This window comes from Sitodiplosis mosellana, unplaced genomic scaffold (genome assembly GCF_009176505.1).
Source record: "Sitodiplosis mosellana isolate CC-2019 unplaced genomic scaffold, AAFC_SMos_1.0 Smas_scaffold_30, whole genome shotgun sequence".
Classification (NCBI taxonomy): domain Eukaryota; kingdom Metazoa; phylum Arthropoda; class Insecta; order Diptera; family Cecidomyiidae; genus Sitodiplosis; species Sitodiplosis mosellana.
In genome coordinates this window covers 3,384,092-3,408,484 of record NW_022595272.1, presented here as the reverse complement: position 1 = coordinate 3,408,484, position 24,393 = coordinate 3,384,092, and the positions used below count along the sequence as shown (strand labels likewise).

Here is a 24,393-nt window from a genome sequence, read left to right as displayed (position 1 = left end):
GTTGTTGTTGTTCGCAATCGATTTCAAACCACTGTTTGCCATCTGATTTAATTCCAGCATGCGGCACTGTGCAACATTTTATAGTATTGAACTTTTAAGAGAGAGAGAGAGAGAGAGAGAGAGAGAGAGAGAGAGCGAAAAAAATGAGCCGTCGTAAAAAATTATTATTTATACGTTTGAATGATCTCGGTTGCGGCGAAATGCAAACGAAGAACCAGAATAGTTTGGTTATAAATTTTTTTTTTTATATCTCAAGGAGCACACGCACTGTCGTATCGTTGTATGCACAATTGCTACTTGCTACTGCGTTTATGCATTTCGACAGTTATCTGCTTTCATAACTGCTCGCATTCGTATCAAACTGTTGCATCCGACTGATTTCTGCGATCTGGTGCTAGAATGAGCTGGGATTAACGTTGGCTTGCATGTGGATTTCATAACAAAAACATTGTTTCATTTTTTTTCTCTTCTCTTCTTTGCATTCATAATGCACGAGATTATCGACGAAGCGTTACCACAATCAGACTTGTTTTCTAGACGCGCGACTCGAAAGAGTTTCTGAAGTTGAACGAAATTTTCGTCGCCTTTTCGAGTTTTAATTTGCTGTTGCCGATGGCAGTGAGTGTGAGCGTGTGTGTGTGTGTGGTATACGAACCACGTTGAAACTGACCAAACTTATAATTGATGATGTGACGAAATAAGCATTGGCTCGTTCTCTCGGTTTAATTAATAAAACAAAATATGAAACCACGCAAATGCATACGTAATTCTATGAATGAATTCATTCGAATAGAAACAATGGCATTTCATGTAGTCCGACCTTGATTTCACTCAACACACGGTATTGAAAAAGAACCGACGACATGTTCAATGAATACATTCGGTTTGTAAAATGGTTCAAATCAAAGTGATGTTGAGATCGTTGTAGAAGAAAACCCGCCGGAAAATGTCCGACGATTTTGATTGTGGAATGCAGTGAATTGAAGTGAGAGATGGGAGATGAAAGGCCAGTCAATTTCAATTTTGAAAATATAAATTAAACACATAACACAATGTGATCACATCCACAAAGTATATTAAGATATTTTTTTTCGGTTTCATGGCCTTATTTAATTATAATATCTATTTGAAAACGATCAAATCGGATTTGACAACGGTTTGTACCGAGCAATCCGAGTCCATTCGGCTCATAAATAATTTCTACGATAGCTCATAACTCTTTTTAACACATTTATTTATTTGAGTCGATTTTTATTTCGGTTCGTTGTTTTTTTTTCGTTCGTTCGCTTGCCTTTTTCTTCTCATTCCATCTTCTTGTTTGAATTCTTCCCGAAAATGTTGTTCATCGTCAGTGTCAATCTGATACATGGAATGAGGCATTTTTTACTCACTCTTTCTCTCTCTCTCTCTCTCTCTTGCTCTCCGGGTTTCATCTTCTGCTCAACCGTATAAACTTGTTGGGAATGAAATGAAAAATGTGCTTTTTAAAAGAAAGACGGTCCCATTCATTTTGTAGGCAAGATACGATCAATTGCCAGTTCGTGCCATATAAAAGCCATCTCAGGCTATTATACATTACCATTAGAGTTATCTCGACACGATCGGTCGTCAGTTGTGGCCAAACAAAATAATACGAAATCAATGCTCGATGTGGTTTTAGTTCGGGCCCATCGTCGTTTGTGATGTGATTGATCCGCAATCATATAGTTCAGCGATGCTTTCGGCAACAAAAGCAAACCCATGAAACGCAACGAAGAGATGATTTCGGTGACGACGGAGATGCAAGAGACAAGACAATTCACTAACACACACTCACACAAATGTCTTAAAACGGGATGAAGCATGAGAAGGAAAATGAAAAACCGAGAAAAAAAAAGCATTTCGATCACGCAGCCAACATCAGTTCCCATTGACGCAAACAAATGAAAACATTATATTAACTGATTTACTTACACGTCATTTTATGGCACCGATATGATGACTGTGTGCTCAGTTCTCATTTCATTATTATTAACATTTAGTGGATCAATCTCATTTGCCTAATTTTTCAATTAATTTCATTTGACGATGAACACAGAAGATGTTCGAAAAAATCAGCATGTGTGCTCATCACATTTCACTACGAATGGCCAGTCAACAGCATGCCAAGAGATAGAGAGAGCAAGAGAGAGAGTGAGAATATGACGATAAATGTTTGCCAACATCAAAAACATCACATAGAAGCCGTTGTCAGTGTCTAATCATATATTTCACGTTCCTTCATAAATAAGCCGTGTGTGTGTGAGTGTGTGTGTGTTGATTTGTCTCGTCTTCGTTTCTTTTTTATGATTTTATGGGGTTGCAATTTGCCTAATAAGTCAACGCTATTTTTATAAAATGCGTGTGAATTGTTGCGAATTTCTCTTTTGCGTCCTGTCACACCTTTGGCTTTGACGGTATTCGACGAGGCCGTCCTCAAATTTGGCTATGAATTCGGCTCATAACAAATGGACTTCAGTATTATTTATGAAATGTTAACTTGCTACGGAATGACTTATCAAAATCTCAACCATAAAATGGCACATAAATTTTGATTGGAAATGTTTGTTTTGTTTGCATTCACGTAGAATTTCGTTGAATGAACATCATCATTGTGGATTGTGGATTGTGTGTGTGAGACGGACATATACATATTTATGCTAAAAGCATCGAATGGCAATTTGAGATATGCGTGTCATTTCTCATTCTGGTTTTTCATCACCAGGTTCCGCGTGTGGCCTCTTCGATTCGGTACCGCGCTCAAACGAAATGAATATTTTAATAAGCCCAAAAAGTCTTATTAACACACAACAGACAAACGGTGCGATAGACAAATGCGGCGACAATAAAAAGATATCCAAGTTTCAATCGAAAGCACCTAGATGCGCAGCGCATCAGAAATAAACGACTTGTTTTTCTTTGTTTCTCTCAATATTTATTTGTGTTTCTTCGCTTTTTCTCTCGGTTATCATGGAAATAACGGCGCTTATCTTGCCACTGCATTAAAATGAGAGAATCGTCGTCATGCAGACGTTCATGTCGATGCTTTTAAACAGTGTTTTTTTTTCTTCATTTGTGTCTTTATGATATTTTGTTGGATTCGATACGTAGATGTCGGTCACCAGTGCGCTCATTTCCATCATTACAGAAAACACTCTACACTTTTTCTAGACGCTTTGGTTTGAGCGAATTGTTTCCGCGAATTGTGCTGAAAATAGTAACAAATGATGTGGGATCTTTACCAATCCATTTCGTCCAAAAAATTTTGTTGAAAATGTTTTTGCGCAAACATCTCAATTGTTTTTCTTCCATTTCTTCATTCACTAGCTAATTAGTACACAAAATATTCGAGATTCTTTCCAAACACTCTTGTTTGACGCAAATTTTCTTCTGCTCAAAATTCCCTTGTAATCTGCATCAAAATATACGAATCTGATTCGTCGAATCAGACCATTGACATGAGCTGCTTTATCTAAAATTGGTTGAAAATGTTTGGTACACAAATTGAAAACATCTCTTGAGTTGTTCATAAATGAGCACTTGACACAAAAGAATAAAAATAGGATTCTAATTTCTTCGTAGCAATTGTAACAGCCAAATGATTAGGACACAATTGTTATTATTTCGATTGAATTTATTTGGAAAGATGACCAAATGTTACATAGTGAACTTTGACATTTGCATACAATTTAATTACATACTCTAATTTCTTTCGTCGAATAGAGTCGTATAAAGGTTGAAGTAGATGTTATTTAATATGGCAGTTCCAGTGTTCTAGAATATTACTTTGTACCGCTTCAACAATAGTTTCAAGTGATCAGTTCAGCACTGTGGCCAAATTGATTCTCGCTCAAAAGCCGTTCAACACTAAAAAATCTACAGACTTCACTTGAACCATAATAAAAGATATGAATAATAAAACTCGAAATTCTGATTAAAAAAAAAAGAAACTTTAAATGTATGCAAATATGCAAAATAAGAAAAAAAAAGCGACGATCAAAACTGAAGTATGAAAAATGTGCGAGGACAACAAAAACGGTTCGAAGTAATAAAAAAAAAAGTGTTGGCCATTATTCGGTTAGTTTCTTTTTCTGTGTACTAAAAATGCAGAGTCAAGAAGCCATGGTGCTTTGTGTTACAGACACAAGAATTAAATCGCAGCGCATAAAAAAGTGACGGCCCGAGAAGACAAGGAAATGAGAAACGAATCATTTGAATACAGTAGCCATGTATGATAATCATATTTTCGAAATTTATATTTGTTCGATTCGGTTGGTCCACATAAAATCATCATGTATATGGTGTATTTTTGTTTTTCATCCAACAATAAAAACGAGCCTATATAAAAATTTATTGAACGAAAAACCGAAAGAGAGGTAAAAAAGCACACGACAACAACGATTTTTTTCGTGAAGATACATAATCAGTAAAAGAATTCTTTTTTTTCACATCGAACCGAAGCCGATTGAAACACGGGCGATTTTCACTGCAGAAGCCAATGCTGTTGTTTGCTTATTAAACATGATATTGTTCGCGCGGTATCTCATCATAATCGGACGCATTGAGAAAAATATTCATTTCTTTTTCATAATTCCGGTCCGATTATTCAAATGCTCTCTGGCATCCAGTGTATCTCTGTCTCTCTGGTGTGAGTCTGATATTGGATACTCTCTTTTTTGCTTGTCGTCATTTTATTCAAGTGCGTTGTGTGTGGATACCAATTTTTTTTTTGTCTGTTATCGTCGTTTGCGTGGTAGTCGGTGTAATGTTGATTCTCTCGCTCTCGCAATAATCGTAACCTTTACGGTGTGTCGTTACATACCTTATAATATGTCTTCGTGTGAATAAAAATTCATAAAAAACTATCGTTCTGAGTTCTGTGTGTGTCTCTATCTCCCTCGCTCTTGCTGTGTCGGCCACTGTCGTTCGATCAGTGTGTCTGTTATTAATAATTCTCCCAAGTAGAAACCTGTTTAATGGCCATACGAAACATTTTTTTTTTCTTCTTCGCCGATTGTGCTTTTCAAAGCGATAACCAAGAAAAAAAAAACAGATTGTACATTTCTTTTTGGAATATGTGGAGAGAGGGAGAGAAACAATGCCCAGCACACATTGAAAATTCATAATTTGAATTGAAGCCAAAATGAGAAAATGTGTAAAAAAGTACGGCGAGATGAGTGTCGAGCATAGCAAACTGTCGTTTTGATGTGAAAAATTGATTGTTGCCAAAAAAGAATCGGTTGTGGTGGGCTAATGTCATGGGCTTGATTTTTCGTTTTTTCGTATCGTTTGAATTTGAACGAAAAACACATTTCAGTTTTGTCTCGCTGGAGCATAAAACACATTTTATTGTTACGGGCGAAGAGACTGAAAAAATCGGATTCAAAGCGAAAATTTTTATTTCGCGTAAAGAACCATTGCCGCCGATGAGCGGGCGGCCTCATGAAAAACGTCGCAAGATGCACGCCGACGACTAAATGATGACCACATCAAATTTGCTGTCAATTTTCGTTTGGTGTGTCGGTGTAGCTTGGATGCACTCGCGCTCGTACGCCAAACCATTTAGTTGCTCCACGGTTCTCGTAAACATACCGCAAACTCCGTGACAATAACAAAACACAAAATTCAAGTGAAAAAATTCCAAGGAGCAGCAGCACAAGCCACCGCACATTCGAAATACGGCAAAGAGGAATGGAATGAAACGAAAAGTAATATTAATTATCGCAGCTTGACTCAATTTAAATATGCTCATTTTGTTCGATTTAAGCCGTCCAATGATCTTTCTATTTGTAAATACAACGCGCTTGCACCGACACAATCCGAAAGGTGTACCGTCACATCCATGCCGTATGATGGTTGCAAATAAACATCCAGTGCACTCTTTTTTTCTTCATTTCGATACTTCGTTGATTTTGCTTTGCATCGTTTTTGTTCGTAATATTGCTAGTGCGGCCCGGTCGATGCAGAAGCCTATCATTGTTACTTAAAGACAAAAAAGAAGAAGTGAAAAATGCTACCGGAACACTAACACTAGCCCATAAATAACAGCGATATTGAAGTGCACCGGGTTGGGCCGCTCACTTTGCTACAAAAATTCGCAACTATAAATTGTCATCGAAAAATTGAAGATGAAATCTACAGTTTCGATGTGTTTTAATCGTTCAATGTATCATACACCCATTCGGTGTCAGTTTGAGAAATGCACAAATGGAAAATGGAAGTGCGTTTGCTCGAAACTGACTGACAAAAAAAAAACGAGAAACTGTTGGAATTCCATCAATATTCACACGGATCGGAATTGAAGAAGCACGTTTCAAGCGTGTGGCTTCATTTGACATGTTGTGCTGACTTCTTGAGAATAACAAAAAGACAGAGCTCTTTAAACAAGCACATAGGGATCGCGGTGCGTTATTAATTTTGTGATGCGTTCGTAAAGAATTTTTTGAATTTTTAGTTCGCCACTGTGCTGTGCTGTGATGTGAAGCATTCATCATCATTTTTCTTTTCCGGAACGACCACATACATGTGACGAACCGTCCAAAGTGAAGGATGAACCAGCACACATGTATCGAAAACAGAAGGAAAAAACAACACAAAATACAGAAGAAAAAAAAAATCAAAGAACCGAAAACAATATGTTTCGAATGCGACGACTCACTGCTACCGAAGATTATTCATGTAATAAAATTGTAAATTGTTATTAATTATATGATTTATAATAACAATAAATAAAACGGGGCAATTAGTTGGTAGCCAATCCAACATCTAGATGCAGCGAGAAAAATATGAATTGAATCGTGTTTCACGTGTACGCGCGCTCACTAGCGTCCGCTCGTTCGCCTCCATCCGAGTTTTTGTTTTTGTTTTCGCTTCGCTTTATTTATGGTTTCATCACTCTGGCTTGAGCTCTCGGAATGCCCAAGATATAATCGAACGTCGAAAATAAAAACAAATAAACATTCCCGAGTATCATTCATTATTTTTTTAGAATTTCTCTTTTTTTCGGCGGTTGGCGGTTTGGTGCGTCTCATTTTGAGAAATTGAAATTCTGGTGGTCGCCGTGCAATTTTTTTTTTCTCTCTCTCTCTCTCTCTCTCTCTGCCTCGAAGGTCCAAAGTGATCGTTCATATTTTTCGTTTCTGGTATGGTTGGGTGAAAGAGCTGAAGCGTCAATTTTAAGTCGTGCAATCGTGTGTCTGATGCATGTTTAGGCCTTGATAAGACAGTTCCATTAAAAATAAAGTGCTTCGTTATATATCGAATATATTGATTTCACTTCACAATAAAACAAAAACCAACATGCTATCACAAAATTTGTCCACCAAAACATCATTTGTCATTTATTTCCGACATACACACAAGCCATGTCCAGTGTCCACTTGGTACAATTTTTGTGCTGTGTCAATACTTAATGCGTGCACTTTCGACATTCACCTATTATTAATGGTTTCATTTGACTAGCGCACGTAATTGGCAGATAAACAGACCCATTGTAAGTGTGTAACGCGGAGACAATCTTCGCATGAAGAAAGTCGGCATCAAAGTCAATTTCAAGTCACTTTATAACATACGATTGATTTCGATCGGATCGATTGAGTTCATTCTTTTTTCTCGTTCTTTGTGCGTTTTAAGTTGTTGCGTACATACACGAGATCAAATGACAATTAAATGTTAAGTTTAATGAAATGGAATACGATGACACGAAGTGGAAATAAAAATCGATTCTGTGTATTTGAACAGAGCCGAAAACCATTTCAAACTAATGTGTGAGTGATCCAAAGATGGGAGATAAAGCTCGTTTGACCACTTTATTTTGTGGTTGTATCTATTTCGGTGCGGTTGTTGTTGTTTTTTCTGCAGAGATTACCCAATTTACGATTGATTCTCATTTAATTGATTTGATTCGATGTACTTCATTCTGATGTCCACTATAAAATTCATAATTTCGGCAAGTGATTTTGTGATAACCGTAAAACCAGAAATTTGCTGAACTCTTGGACTTGTCGCCCAACAATGTAACGATTAAAGCTGCGCATGATCGGGTTTATCCACAGCAAAGTGGTTTTTATTCAGTGTGTTGTTTTTTTTTCTCCCTCTCCGCCAATCGGCCAGCGATGACAAAAACACACACACACTTCGATCACCGCCGCACACAACGAAGCACATAAAAATCCGAATGACTCAATAAATTTGAAGTTCAATAGATATGGAGAATCGGATACGAAGTGAAGAGAGAAAAAAACAGAGCGCGGCACAAAATCACAAAACATATTTCAGTGAGGAATTTTTAGATGAAGTGTTTCTCATTCATTTTCGATATGCGACGGGTTTTTTATGTGTCGCTTTTTAAGGTGAACATCACTTATTTGTTTGTCAAACACCATTCGCTCGCACCAATCACAATCGCATTTTTTATGCAAAATTTGTTTTTTTTCTTCTTTTGAACAAATTCGAACGATGGAAAACGAAGCAAATGCAAAAGACATAAGTCACACCGCAATCAATCAGTTAAAAATATTTGGCAATTTTCGAAGAATCCGGCCGACCAACGGTGCGCGCGAGCGAATACATTTTGGAAGTAGCCGCCTGTGCACGAGCTCACACGTTTGAATATGAATTTGCGTGCGGCAAGTGGCGAACTCAAAAAGCAATCCCATTTTTGGAATGCTATTTTTTTTCCACTGATTTCATGCAATCAAAAAACATTTGGTTCGGTCAAACGAGCCTAAATCACCGATCTTACCATGAAGTGTTGTTGTGTTTCTTTCGTTCTCATGATTGTGAACAGCGTGCTTGAAAGCAGGAGGTGATTGTTCACTCAGCAAAAAAAAAAAGAGACATGCTGATTTTTTGTGTCTAATTTGTAATGACCACAGTTCATTTCATTGTTTGCTTTCTTTGTGGTCACTTGCAAAATGCTGCCTAGCATTTTCTCCATATTTTTCCTCCTTCGTTCAACTATGTTTTCTATTGTGTTGCAACTAATGAATTCCACGAATTTGTGGATTTTTCCGGAAATTTCACATTCATTCATTCAAAAAAAGTAGAAAAAGACGAAGACGCATTGAATGCGAAAAAAGCACCGAACACAACAATCCGTCGGCAAACTGTGCTACTGTAGCTTAAGTTCGCGGCCGAGAGAGACATGTGCAAAATCGAAACATCGATCGTATAACAAACAGACCAAGTGAGTGAGAGCAAGACAGAAGAGTATTGAGCAGAACTATGGCATAGCCATCGGATAATCCATCGAATAGATAATTGAACTCTTGGTTTGTTTTCTCTGTTTCTTTTCTTCGTTGATAATCCCAGCAAACAGCACACACACACACACCGTTACAGTAGCCCGAGAACATAGACATTTATCTTTGTTTAGTTTTTGTCATGTTTGTTGTGTACTTTTCCCATTTTTTTTGTTGATATTTGTGTGTGTCTGTCTCTTTCTACTGCTCGCTTGCCGTACACAAACTGCAGTACACTCTCTGCATTCCTTTTTTGTCGAATTGTTGTTATTTTTCAAACTGTTTGTGTCCTCTCTTTCTCTCGTTCAATTTACCCGTTTCTGGTGAAAAATTTGGGATTTAAATGTTTGAAAGAGCTGTGTGCAAGAGAGAAGGACATGGAAAGAAAGACATGTAAATAATTTTCAATTATGTTGTTTTGCTTTTCGACTTGTTCGATACTGGTTCTTTTTTTCTCTTCTTTGGTCTGAGCTTGTGTGTTTTTGCGCTTGGTTTGTTGATGCTCTTGTTTCTTTGGCAACTTTTATCTGCATCTCTTCTGACACGACTTGGACGCGCTTTTTCTTTCGTTACGCCGTACTCATTCTCTAAATGAACATGTATGTGACAAAATGAGCTCAGGTAAAATGAGTCATTCGAATTTCTTTCGGCACCGCACACACACACACACTTCTCTTTCGATCTTGTCCTGCGTTGAACCAAATCTTATTCTAATCACTGCAATAGCTGCTTGTGTGAATGAGAATATAATGGAAGGTTTAAGAATATGTATCGTTTTGCGAACTAAGAACTAATCCATCAAAGACGAAATGTGCCGAAAGATGCACTCGAATGGTTTGTGTTAAAAACTCCCCCCAAACAATGTGCACATATTGTGCAGTTTGAAACCATTGAAACGGTATTTTCTTCCATTGCGATCAAAAGCAATTGCAGATAAATGAATGGCATTGATCCATAACCATTTGTCACCACATGAGTTTGCTAAGTATGTGCGGTTGGAAATTAAATTTTTCGCTTCAATGCAATTTTTTCCCGAGATAAATGACAATTTTCCAACAACCACCAATTGTCAACATTTCAATGCAATTGTTTGTTATGCTCTGAATTCCCATGGAAATGCATGGTTCATCTCACCTCTGTACGTCTATTAATCTATGTTACATCAACGGTGTTTTTGCCGTCGCCCATTTCAAACAGCATATTTTTTGCATCATTTTCGTGTGGTCTACGAATGCAAACGTGCGTATCAACAATAGAAATTGCGTTTTGACTAGAGAGTCGTGTTGCTGCATGACAAGGAAGTGACAAACAAAACGCCCATCGGTTTTTGTCTGTTCTAAAAAAAAACATATCTTTTGTTAATCACGTTTAATTCCAGTTGCAATTTTACATTATGCAGCACGTTTTTCAAATTTTCCTAACATTTTTCTCTTCATTTTTTTTCTTCTTATTCTCCGCACATTTTAGGACAATTCAATGGCTCTCCACTCGACAGAAGCCCTAATGGCGGGTTATTTGAAATCATCGGATCTCGGACCGCATGCACACAGCTACGGTGCACCACATCCGCACCATTCTGCACACGCACATGGCCCATTGCCGCCAGGAATGCCAATGACATCACTACCTTTCGGTTTGCCACATGGATTGGATACATCTATTGGCTTCCCGCAAGGTATGTGGGGTAAATATCAATTCATTTCTACCTAATTATTTTAGCTCATTTCTCCCCTTTTCGCTTGCTCGGTTCGTTTTGAAAAAATTCAGTTGTTTTTAAAAACAAAGAAAGAAAGAAGAGAATCATCGGAATTTACTTATCGTATTTCGGGTTTTAGCAATGCTGACACAAAATCGGTGCGCCGTCTCATCGTTGAGATTGATTATGTGACAGAAAGATGAAATGGAATTGAAATGGAACGGTGTGAATAAAACGATTAAGTGTAAATTAAAGTCGGAAAATGTTTTTAATACATTCGTTTTTAAATCGCGCGTCATTAGAATCGGCCAATGATTAATGTCTTTTTCAATAAATGTTTCTTTCATCTCAGTCTTTTCCACATTTGTTCATTCGATTGTGGCAATGCATTGCTTGGATCGAAAGACGACGCAATGTCGCGCTGAATATTCAATAGCCAACAACTTAAAATATGTCATTCTTCAAACGCACATTTTTTTATGTGTCTTGGTTATTCGTTCTTTCGCCGTGTGTCATTTATATCGTTTTCTTGTGTGTCTGTGTCAATGGATTCCTTGATTTAGTTATGCCTGATGTAGCTCAGATTAATATCATTTGATGCTAATACCAAGCGTAACATCTTAAGCTCGACTGCAGCAGCAGCAGCAGAAAAAAGCAACGAAAAAAAAATGGGAAAAAATGTGCGCACATCAAACACATTAGTCTTATCTGCTATGCACTCTTTCTCAGTCGACTCAATTCAAATCAAACGAAGAAGAAGAAAAAAAAAATTATACAAAATATTTTTTTATGGTCAATCAAATATGACCAGTAGCTGTAAATGGGCCAATTTTCTCATTCGGCTCTCTGTGAACTATTTTCTCGGGCATTTTTTTCTTTTCTTTGGATGTCAGAATGCATAGCCGAAAAAAAAATGACTAATGGTGAGATAAGCGACAAACACAAGAATCTCGTACTTATGGCACCTTCGTCATCATCATTTTGAACGAGAAAATGTTGATTCTTATCCATTGCTCATAATTGTGATTATGCGATCGAAAAAAGAAAAGAAATTTGTTACAATTATTGATTCAACTGGCGCTCTCCGTATATCTCTCTATGCTTATTTTATCTCGAAATAACGAATTCCATTTCGATGTAATTGAAATCGACCGAGTAAGAGCCAGTAAAAACAGAAACTATGGCGCACTTCATTAAGTGGCCTGCATTTGTTGCCATGGACACCACACGATTATTTTCGTTTCGTAAATTCCAATGATTGATTCGTAGTAAATGTCACATCGAGGTCTTTTCTTTACGCTGAAGAAAAGAGACAAACGCGGCACGAAAATGAAGCTAGAAAAAGAAGCAAAAGAAAATAAATCATGCTGACGATGAATGTATGCATATTCAAAGTAACGTCCACATCGAGAAGTGACCGAACAAAAAAAAAATCGGTAATATTTTCATGAGCAATATTATCGCTTCAGTGAATATCGTGACAAAATTCTTGTGTCGTTTTAAAAGCATTCCCCATCAACGCGCGCGCTGTGATCCATTTCGCTTCTTCAACGTCGTCGGTGTATTTCATTTTCACCACATTCATTTCAGTTTTTGTTTCTCTCTCTCTCTCTCTCGGTCTTACTCTTGTCAATTTTGCCGCGAGTTTTTGTCCACTCGAAGACTTTTGTCGTCGTCGTCGTTATTTCCCCACTTTTGTTTTAGTTAGAACCAATATGATCACTCATCGTGCGCTTCGATTTTTTTGATGTTAATACTTTGTGCTTTGTTTCCCTTTCGACATTTTCCTTTTTCCGCGCCGCGATTCACGTATCAATACTCTCGATCGAGCAGTATATCATCGCCACACTCCTTCGTTCTCTGTCTTTCATTCTTCGAGTTTTGATCTTTGGCTGTTCGTTCAACTTATCACTTCTTTTGTTCGGTGTTTGCTCACGGTTGCTCATGATCGAAACGCAATTACACAACCGTTTGTTTCTCTTCTGCTCGCTTAAATTTTTAAAATCAATCTCCCGATTTCTGATTCACACGACGTCATATCGCATTTTCGTACGTTGGACAATTTTCGATTGGGCTTTTTATTTTAAGTATTTTCCTTCATTTGTATTTCTCTCGCGCCCCTCCTCTTCAGAAAAGAAGAAACCAAATTTGCAGTCCAAGTGATTGACTGTGAATCACGACCGAAAGACAAAACAACAACAAGTCGAACAAAAACGGAAAAAAACCGAAAATATATCTTTAATAACATGTTGACAGGCTCTTAAATAATTTTCCTTCACTTCGTTATGCATGCGCGACTTTGCTGTCGCTCTGATGGGTTTCTGCGGTGGAACATCGAGCGGTGATGGCTGCTCCAAACATTTTGCCATCATTTTCATTCGGCATCGCACAAAGAGAAAGTCGAAAATATGGCTCACAACGAGATCGAACTAAATTGAGTGAATTTCGAAATGATTGTAATCGATGTGACAAGCCCACGGGAAAAATAACAAATTCGATACAAATGCCAAACATTTATAGAGGCACTCACTCTCGGCAGAAACAAAAAATTCACACCAAAAATAAAACGAAGCTAAAAGCAGAATGAAATATGTATGTGCCGAACCGAAAAAATAATTTCGGTGTTTTATTTACGATTTATTTAACTTGGTCCGCAGTTGATGTGCCGGAATTTAAGGGATTTAAATGATGTTTATACCATTTATTAAGCCACTCAAATCCATTCTCTGTGGCTGAAATTAGTTTTTAGCGTGCATTAAATTGTAATCTAATTGTTGTTTATTTACAGCGTGAAGCGTTGTCTTCATTCCATTTTCATAGATAATTTCGAATGCGTTGACAATATATATATATATATATATATATAATGGGACATTCTTTTCACCCACAACATGGCTATGTCATTCCGCCGCGGAACGGAGTTGGCACACAAAACTATGCATAAATCTTTTGGGCACACAATTCGGCATGTGACATAAAGCGAAAAATAAAAATAAGTTTCATCGACGCGTTCACGCGCACACCGCCACCCCGATAAGCGGTTTATCTTGAAATTGCAGGCACTCGACACATTTATATGCGCCGAACACAAAACACCAACCAATCACCATTTGAAACAAACGAAATGAAAACACATTCCCGCTCCCATTGCACGGGCGCCAGAGTGATTTTCGGTGTTTTGATTTCCCGAGAAAAAAAAACAAACAATCAGCCACACACACACACACAGTCCAAAAGAATAGAAACTTCGGCGAGCGGAAAAAGTTTGCCTATAAATTGAATTAAAACAGCGACTGTTGAATTATCGTCCGTTTTTCGGCGATGTCTGTCTGCCGCATCGAAATATTATACGGGTTGGCATTGGTAAAATTGTCGCTCGTACATCATGCTCATTTTCAAATTTATTGAAGATTTACGATGCAAAATTAACACGAATGCGTCGCGCTGAAGCCAATTGATCATTTGACGGAATTTTATTTACGAAAATCACGCATGCAATTTTCACGCGTTTTATTGAGAACAAACATGCTCGCCCCGATTCTGAAACGAACACCACTGGTTGTGATCCTGCGTCGTTCAATATTTTTCTTTCGGTAGGCGAAGTTCTAAAAAAGGAAGCAGAAGATTCGGAATAACAAGGAAAAAAACTTTTCAATTCCATTGAAAGCGCTAAAAACAGCCAAGGCACTCGTCAACAATGAAAAGCAAACCATTGTCACCATTGTTGCGTTGAAAATGCGAAATTTTTGTTGTTGCTTTCGTTTTGCTTCAGTTCACTCGTTTTCGGTGGAGAAGTTTTTTTTTTCAGGATGAAAATCACATCTGCAACCGTTCACACGACGGATTTTCCCATTTTGCGTGACACAAAATATTTTGCCCGAAAAGAAAAAAAAAACCAATACCGAATGCGAGAGCTAGAGGGAGAGAAAGAGAGAAAGAGTGTGGGAGAGGAAAAATGTTTAAATTAGCGGATTCTTACGCATAAATAAACAGCACGATATGAGTTATGCGCACGCCGCACAACCCATAGATATGAACAGCCATCGAGAACGAGTAAGAATTTGGCGGAAAATTTGTCATTGGTGAAAATTTCATCAGGCGTTGATTTTATTTTCTTTGCTTAAGACTTTCGGGGTGGAATTCAAGCGGCAAAAATATATAAATTGTATATTTTCACCGAATTTTTAAGCGCTGTCTGTTCATTGGTGCGCCTACGAACATTGTGATTTTGTGTGTCGTAAATTAAACGATTGATTAAATTCGATGATAAATGTTTTTCTCTTCGCATTATTCAGCTTCATTTCTTCGATCTATTGTCAAGAATATAACTTGCCGTGGGATTTTTTTTTTTTTAGGGAAAATATCTTCAATTTGGCATTGGCTGTCGTTCTCGAATCTTTCTGTAAATGGGCAATAACAATTGTTATTCTGTATTTTAGCGCACGCTTCGCTACAGTTTCGTTTTTTTCGGTTGTTATTCTTCGAAGAAGAAGAAAAAAAAAACATGCTATAAATCTGAGCCGCTGATGTTTTTCGGTTGTCTGCCTTTTGTTAATTTCAAGAACCACTCGAAAAACATCGAATGTAAATTCGCTGAAAAAGTTGATGCAAAAAAAAAACGAAATAAAAATATCACGATTCAAGAAAGCAAACAAAATGGCAGCCCAGTCTGAATGAACGCGAGGCGCGTACACTGAGCAAAAAAAAAAGTAAATTATTAAAATGGAAAAATCTACATCGTTGCCATTCGAATAAGAATAATGGAAAGAATTTCTGGATTTTTCCTCTCTTTCCTGTCTCCCTCTCGCTCTTTCTCTGTCGCTCTGTCGTATTCACTCAATTGCCTCGCATCAACCATTTATTCCTTTATTTATATGTATTTGATTTTGCTTTTGCTTTTCTCGTATTCTAATTCGTTGCCGTGAATACGGCATTTTTATCGTCACATGAAACGCAACAATGCTCAGCTCCGAAAATCATTTGGAGTTTCCCATATGTGCACATAAAAACCAACCAATGCGTTGACTATAATAATAAAAATAACGAAGAGAAAATCACATTTCTCGGATTTGTTATTTGTGCGCTTGTTCTCTCTCTCTCTCTCTCTTGCTGGGATCAGTGCGGTGGTGATACAGGCGTTCATTCGTGCCATCGAGTAGGCAAATAAGCGACGGCATAAATTTTCATAGGGCACAAAAATTGTTTGTCGCCCGAAATGTCGGAATTGGTAAGCTCGCTGCTATTTTTCATTCTTCTGCACTTTCGGGCTGCCATTGTCGCTTCTACACAATTTCCATAATACTTTCGTACACACTGTATGGTATGTCGCTGTGCGTTTGGATCGTAAATGAATATGAGCATAAAATATGAATCGTGCAATAACAAAATAAAACGATCATAAATCGGTATTAGGTTGCCCCTTGGTACGCTAGTTTTCATTTGCTTTTGTCGACAGCCACGATTTTATTCGGTTTGTCCCTACCGATTTTGGGTTGGTGTGCGCCCGTTCGATGGCTCATTCATCCTAGTTTTCGATGCGACGCTACGGCAATATTCACTTCTGGCTGTTGAAATCTTGATTCAACTACGAAAACACACACACACACAGAGTGAAAAAAAATGGTGTTAATACTACAGCGTAAAATATTACGCTTCAACACATGCACACACGCACCAAACGCACAATAGAAATTTATTCAGCATATGTAATTTATTTGCAAGAGCTAGTCCGTCGCAGTCCCGTACCATTGGCATAGCGTTCCATTTCCATCCCAAATTTATTGCCTTGTTTTGTTAACACACAAACATTGCCGATGGATTTATCTTGTGTTTCATGGCCGAAACATGGCTGTACGCTCTGGATGAATGGGCCAACAAATGAATTCCATTTAATCAAAGATCTGCAAAAACCAGAAGCACCACCATCTGGCAATTTGGTTCGCCAAACACCCAAACATCTCTGTTGCAAAACCAAACGAAACGAAATTTTGCTGCTTCAACAACATAATGATTCATTTCTATTTTTGAACATTGTTTTCGTCTGGCATTTGTTTATCAAAAAGTACACGCCTAATATCCAAATTTCGGCAACATTTTTTCTTAATAACCACTTACTTGGAGCATATGAACGTTAGAACAGATTATAATAATATGCTGATTAAAAATGCTTCTTCTAGTAATCGTTTCTCGTTCGGCTTTGATAAGCATTACTTTTGATATGGGATTTGCTACCGGTTTATAACCGAAATGATTCATTCTAACATTTTCGCTTCTAGTGAGCAATTCTTTGGATAGAAGATGAAAAGTACTTGTTTTATTTGAAAATAAAACGCTAATCATTAGGAGCGTTCTCATCAAATTAATGAATGACCTTGTTAAAGCACGACTCGTGTTACAACCTACTCAAAATCGGAATTATCGATAAACAGGCTTTTCTTCTACTGAGAAAACATATTTCTCCATCTTTGGTTGTATAACTAACGTCAATTCTCTAAAATTATGGAAATTGCTGGAAAAAAAAACAAGAAAATATACAGAACAAGCGATTCTGAAGAAGAGAAAAAAAACAAACAAACGAAAATTACCAATTTCGATATGGCCATGAAAAGGGATATCGAAAAAAACAATAAACAGTAAATTCAATTTGATTAAATGAATTCATTTAGCGATTAATAACAGTTGAATTCACGCATCGGAAAATCATGGAATAATAAAAAGATTGCATTAAAAGGCAGCTGCTAAGAATATGGTGCCATACATTTTAGCCATTTTGATTTGTGAAAGTGAGCTCACACGGCGCGATTGCATCGCTTTTGAGCAGTGTCACATTCGTTTCATTCTATTACCGAGTTCATATTGACAAATTGCCCACATCAAATCCGAAAGCATAACAGTAAAAAAAAAGAGAGAAAAATTCTATTAACAACCCTTCAATTGGAAACTAGAAAATAAAAATTGTTGGTCGCCTCCTTTATTATGATTTTCACGTTTCCATTTCACAAAAAAAAAAGATACGTGCACATTTTCCGCTTGATGCGTCTGGAAAAAAAAGACCTATTCCTTGCCGCTGATGGGTTGCCGACACAATGACATGTTGTTCTGTGTGCCATTCTGATTATTATTTTGGTTATGTGTGTGTGTTTTTTTTCTTCATTCTTTGATTCTCAACGTGGCAGGGGATAGGATTTTTAGAGCGTGCAAAAAAAAAACCTATTGTTCGATCAGAGATCAAAATCAAATATTTGGCACGAAACTTATGCGTATACAAAGAGTGTACGCATCGTACAATGCATTTTTGATCATAAATCTGTGAATTGAATTTGAAACGGGGGATCGTGAAGAGAGGTGCCTCTGAGCAAGTAACTTTTTATTGCTGTCATTTGCTACTATTATTCATTGTGTCATTATTCAACGGGCTTGGCTCTCATTCCCTCTTCCATTCACGGCAACGTAACAAACACAACCATTTGAATAAAACCGAGGGTTGGATCTTGGTGAAACAACAACAACAACAACAACACCAACCGCACAGCCGAGCAAATGACAAACAGCACTGGAAGAAACAAATCAACAGCCGAACTGGCGTTTCGGTTTGAAAACTAGTTGTGAAACCAGAGTAATAAACAGTTTGGCGTGTACAATGAGTGTAACGGCATAGGCGGTACAATGTTTTGGTATGCCTCGAGTGATGCTCTTTCAGCTTTTGCGTCATACATTCGAGGGGCTAGGCAACATGTGATGCTTACTGTTGCCAACCGTTAGAAAACGAAAAAAAAATCGCTTTCTATTAGAAATCGACTCATAAATCGTCTCGCCAATTTTCAACTTGAACCAACAAGAAAACTTAAGAAAAAAAAACATTTTTTCTGAAGAAGCACTCCAACTTAAATATCCGCCTCTTTTAATTCATTCATCCTTCAATTTAAGTGATTCTTGAGTCATGAACAAAAGGTTAAATCTTTGTCCGTTTGGCGATTTAACCATTTCATTTCGTAAAAATTAGCCAAATTCCGAATTATGATAACGAGAAGATGTTGTACCTTAATTACATGTTTTCGTTTAAATAAAATTGTAAATTTCGGTGTCATTCGCGATTGCGAAGGTTTTTAAAAGTGTTGTTACAACCGTGAATGGCCAACAGTTGTAAGCAGACAAACGAAGCAAGACAAAAAAAAAACTGAGAATTTGCTTCAGTCAAAACGCAAAATGCGAGAGTCCAGGTCATGAACTTTTTAAGCCTAATAAGATTATGCAACAGTAATGCGATAGACGCACAGACTGGATAGATATTTAACTATGTGTTTGCGTAGTTTATTCACAGCCATAGCACATAAATAACATTAAGCAAGAAGTGAATGAATGTGCGCGAGCGCGAGCGAAAAAGTTGATGCCGTTAGTCTTGCTTAACACTCAACTTGACAAATAGTGTGTGAACTTGTAATACGGTTATTAGAATCATGCACTTTCTGTTTTTACTATTTCCACCGTCGATCGCTACCAACGCAGACGAACAAGCATAGAAATTGAAACTCAAGACGCGCGCATAAAGAAAGGAAAAAATATAACCAGTAGTCGATATTCTGTCGTCTAAATGGCACCAGGAAGCGAAAATCTTATACCATTTAATTAATACGCTGCATACTGAATTGTTTTCGCTATAATCTGCAACAACACGCATTTCAATTTAGCGCATTCATTTGGTGTTTGCAAGCTAAGCAAAATATGCACCTACCTTCATTTTGCGATCGCAATTCTCCATTTTATTTAACGCTTTTCCAGTATGCTGCTTGTTACATGCCAATCACAAATTACCTACGCCTGACAAAAATCATTTGAAAATGTTACATGTCTTGTGCGTGTTCTCTTCACACTGTTTTGTCCTTCATTCAAATCTATATTTATTTGCTGGTTCGCGTTATACTTTTCCACACGACCATGTCGGATAAGAAAAGTATTGCGATCGTCCCAGATTTTTTGACCCACTGAAAATGAGTTTTTTTTTTGAACTCTGAAAAACGCGAATCTTAGCGTTATTTTTGGGTCGTTGGGTAAGTGCGTGGTACTTTTTACGCTGTACGCAAAATAATACGGTAACAAATTTGCTATGTTTCAAATTGTAAAACTGAAATGAATCGTTTAGACGAGTTTGCCTTACGTATGTAGGGCATTTCATTTTTCTTTATATCCTTTTTGTTATTTTGCTTCACAATCGTCACCAGATGCCATGGCAATCGTTCAATTTACATTCATTGAAAGCTAAAATGTGGAAAACGTGTCGAATCTTTGAAAAAAATGTTCACGAGATCATGCTGGATATATCTTCAACATGGACGGTTGCCATCACAACAGAACTAGGCCATGATCCAGCGATGATTATTGCATAGAGATGTTAGCAAATCGGAAACTCAAAGTATTCAGTCAAGATTCAACGTTTTACATAGGATTTGTGGTTTTGCTTGTGGTTTCGGAATTGTTTAAACTTTTTCCCTCTATTTCAAAATATCCAAATGCATTGTATTGATTTCACGCTGGAAATAAAAGTTCTTTCAGATGTTGGTGTGCTTCGACGAACTTAATTGTGTGATTTTCATTAGTTCCATTAAATTAGCCGCATTCTCAGTATCAAATATGGAAATTTGAAGCGCCAATCCATTCCCACACTCACTTGAATTTATTCGATAAATTGGTTATAATGGAATCAAGCACTTGGAAACAGTATGCACGCGCTCACACTCGACATTGCCCAAAAAAAAAAAACTGAGCGTACGCACACGCAAACACTCAACATGATATCTAATGGTAAAAAAGCAAGTTCTCATCCAAAAACAGCGTTCCCCATCCACCTGATTCGTGTTTGTGTTTGCACAAAACGCCAGTTGATGTCGCGTTTGTTTACACCCATCGCATTCGAATGTGAAATTTCCATTCCGTTTGACTCAATCGCCGAAAATGTGTGTATTGTTGCGACGACGAATGGCAAGTGCCTCTCCCATGCGTTTGCCATAGCAAGCACTTTATTCGCTCCAGAAATGTGTTTATCTTTCCTAATAAATATGTAACTAGTTTACGTTCTCTCTCTCTCTCTCTCTCTCTCTCTCTCTCTCTCTCTCTGTGTGTGTGTGTGTGTGTGTCTGTGAATTTGTCTACCCTTCACGTTTGCGACGAGGGAGTGTTGTTCATGGTAAAAATCAAATTGTTTCCGAAATAAAGTTCTCGGAGGAATTTTAAGAGCTGCCTTTGCGCCAGCAGCATCAAGTGTGTGAGCGTATGTGTACCAATATTATTCAATTTGTTTTATCTAATTTTATCCGTATGCACATGCGAGGCTAAATGAAATCAACACCTCGAAGTAAGTGATAAGCGTTGTACCGCTTCAAGGCACAAACAAACAAAAATACCAAGCATTTCTCTCTCACACGCAGGCCAACCAACCAACCAACCAAGCGACCGAGCTACGTATTTGACTTGGTTCGTTTTAATATTAAATAAACAAAGGGGGTGTGTTGACTGCTCACACTGGATGTTTTTAGAAAATTAGAATAATATTTTTCCTGGCGTTTTTTTTCCCTCTTCTTCTCCTGCTGCTGCTACTGTGTTGTAAGTCAGCAAGTGAATCTGACTGTATTTGCCTGATAAAAAATAGATAAACAAGGCAACTATTTGGAATCCCGTTGCCAAACATCACAAGCAATTAGTTCGTTTTCGCATTGAATTTCACATACAGCAGCACTTTAATCGAATCAATTTTAATACCATTTTCGTTTCGTCTTCCCACCAACCACTTCACTTGATCTCAAGTTTTTTCCATTGCAAAATATTCTTTTCCCATTTATTAATCTGTTGTTTTCTTCTTCTTTTCTGTTCGCAGGCGTTAATACAAGGAAACAACGAAGAGAACGGACCACATTTACACGCGGGCAATTAGATGTTTTAGAGGATTTATTTGGCAAAACTCGGTATCCAGACATTTTTATGCGAGAGGAAGTAGCGTGCAAAATTAAACTGCCAGAATCACGAGTTCAGGTAAGAATCGTTTCCATCTCCTCATATTTGGAAATTAAGTCATTAAAATGATAATCACCAACGTCGGTAACGGCGGTAGCAGCGGCAGCAACGGAATTATTTGATACAATCACAGCCAAGCAAACAACCGACAATTTTTGCCTGTAATAAGAATCCATAAATCATATCGCATTTATCTGCTCTTGTCTCTCTCTCTCGCATAATCATAACAATGGTGCTATTTGTTTAGGATTCCGTCTTGTTTATTTAACAGCAGTTCCTGTGCACGTTTACCCAATGCCATCGAAACATTTATGATGTGATAATTGTTCACTTTTGGTGCAAACATTTTTTATTATGTCATCGAAGCGATTTGAATGTCGAATGTGTTCCCTTTTGTTTAAACGATGGCCATTTTTGCATTTTATGGAAATGATGTGTGAAATTTTAGAGGAAAATACCCATTTTTGGTCGCCCTCTCGCATTCAGTTTTATGGGTTTATTACCATTTATTTAAGCAATACGATAGCAAATAAATCATTTTGAAAGTGTTTACCAGCAGCAAATAGCAGAAATACAGATGCCAGATACAATTTTCGCAATCATTTGAATTTACCGCCTTTTGTCGGAAATTTGTGTGTGTGTGTGTTTTTTTTTCTCGTTGAAAAAGATGCATCAATTTACAGTTCCATCGCAAATTTATCAAATGATTTAACTTTAACACATCATCTCTATTGTTGATGCTCGTTGACTGTTAGCAGTTCAGGTATTGATATTTTTTCCACTCGAAATTCCTTACGTATTTCTGCTTGAATGCATACAAGATCACCTTTGGAAAATACCTGAAGATGCCGTTGTTGCTATTTTCTGCTCTCGTAATTGCAACCGTAAACAGAGCACAATTATCCAATCAAGATAGTTGGAACCTGAGTCAATGCAAAACGATAGTGCTTATCACACTGGCACATCGTGTGTCTGAAACCGAACGAAATTCGATCCATTTTCTGCGTAAATGGCATCCACAACCAACTATTCGAGTTCAACTAACTATAAAACCATGCTTTTTCGCTTTTTTTCTCTTTCTCCTTCTTCTTCTGCCTTACTACAATTGTTTTTTTTCCAACCGTATTGTTCCTTGTTCGTCGCGCGCTTAGCTCTCGACTATTTCTCAATTTTCACTTCAATAAAGAGAGAAAAAGAGAACACACAACAAAAACAGGGAACAAGAAGAAACAACAAATGGAAAAACAAATCAAATGCACATCACAAATCAATCATATCGTATACAAGTGTGTAAATTGAAGAGCAAACAGAGCTCAATATAGAAAAATAACATGCGGCCAGGCAAAGAAGTAACAAAAAAGGCAGAAAAAAGCACATAGTAAGAGAGAGAGAGAGAGGGAGAGACTGGGAGAATGTATGTGTGTGCAACAATGAAACGAAAACGTGGCTTGGAAAATGGTAATTTAAGTAGCTCGAAATATGTTCATTTGCCCGAGAGAGAGTGAATGGAATATAATATGGCCGTAGACAATGCGACCGTAGGCAATAATTGGGCTCACTGCATTCGGTTGAACGGCAGCATACGACGTCTCCATTGCTGGTTTCACGTTCAATAAACATTAGCCATTGCGCTTTTTTTCCTTCTTCTCTCTGTTTCTTTCTCTCTCTCTGAAATTCATTGTTTTGTGTGTTTCTTCGTGCCGTAAATTAGATATATTTACTTTCACGAGAAAATAGTAGTAAAAAAAATAACAATAACTGACACGAACTAGCTTCTGTACGGCTTCAAAGGCGACATACGACAGGAGCATATCCAGGATTGTTCAATGTTCATACATCAAACCAAATTTGCTTTCTTCATTTTACTTTGAGTTAAATGTTTTTTGCCTTCTCCTTTCGATTCGAAAAGTAAAAAAAAAGTATTGAAAATCCAGCGCTCGTGTTCAGTAATCGATACATTTTATTCGACTTAACCAAGCAACAAACATACGAATCATCTTCAGTAAATATGTCTCAATTTATTTCCTATTCGAGAATTAACAAAAAAACAAAAAACGTACGTTGTTTGTGCAAAGAAAAGCGAGAGAAAAAAAGACACAGACGGCTGTGTTTACCCAACAATAACCGATGACATCCATTCCGTAATGATGATACATTTGCACCAAAACAACGATTTTTCCTCCTCTGGTTTCGAGTAAACAAACAAACCGAAACACACATCACAATGGACAATGAGCATATTTTTTTCCATTTTTCTCTGTGCAAAACTATTACTCATTGTGTCACCATAAAAACATATTTAGCACACCGAGGAGCCGAGCTGTGTGTAAATTGCTCTCTCACTCTCGATCGATGCATTTCTCCGGCAATTGGCATGTTTACACTACAAAATATTCGGTTGAAATGCACAACCGAAACATGAATTTATTGTTT

General features: G+C 37.4%; 1 protein-coding gene across 4 annotated transcripts in view; it reads left to right on the top strand.

The window, feature by feature from the left end:
- The window catches only part of LOC129569029 (homeotic protein ocelliless-like), a 34,235-nt gene that overhangs the window by 5,656 nt on the left and 4,186 nt on the right, over positions 1 to 24,393 (top strand). For 2 of the 4 annotated variants that reach the window (XM_055447421.1, XM_055447419.1), the window contains exons 2-3: positions 10,728 to 10,944; positions 21,824 to 21,978. In XM_055447421.1, coding sequence (XP_055303396.1) covers positions 10,737 to 10,944; positions 21,824 to 21,978 — 363 coding nt within the window. In that variant the 5' untranslated portion in view covers positions 10,728 to 10,736. The remainder of the gene's footprint in view (positions 1 to 10,727; positions 10,945 to 21,823; positions 21,979 to 24,393) is intronic. The other 2 variants (XM_055447423.1, XM_055447422.1) reach the window with 1 other exon arrangement.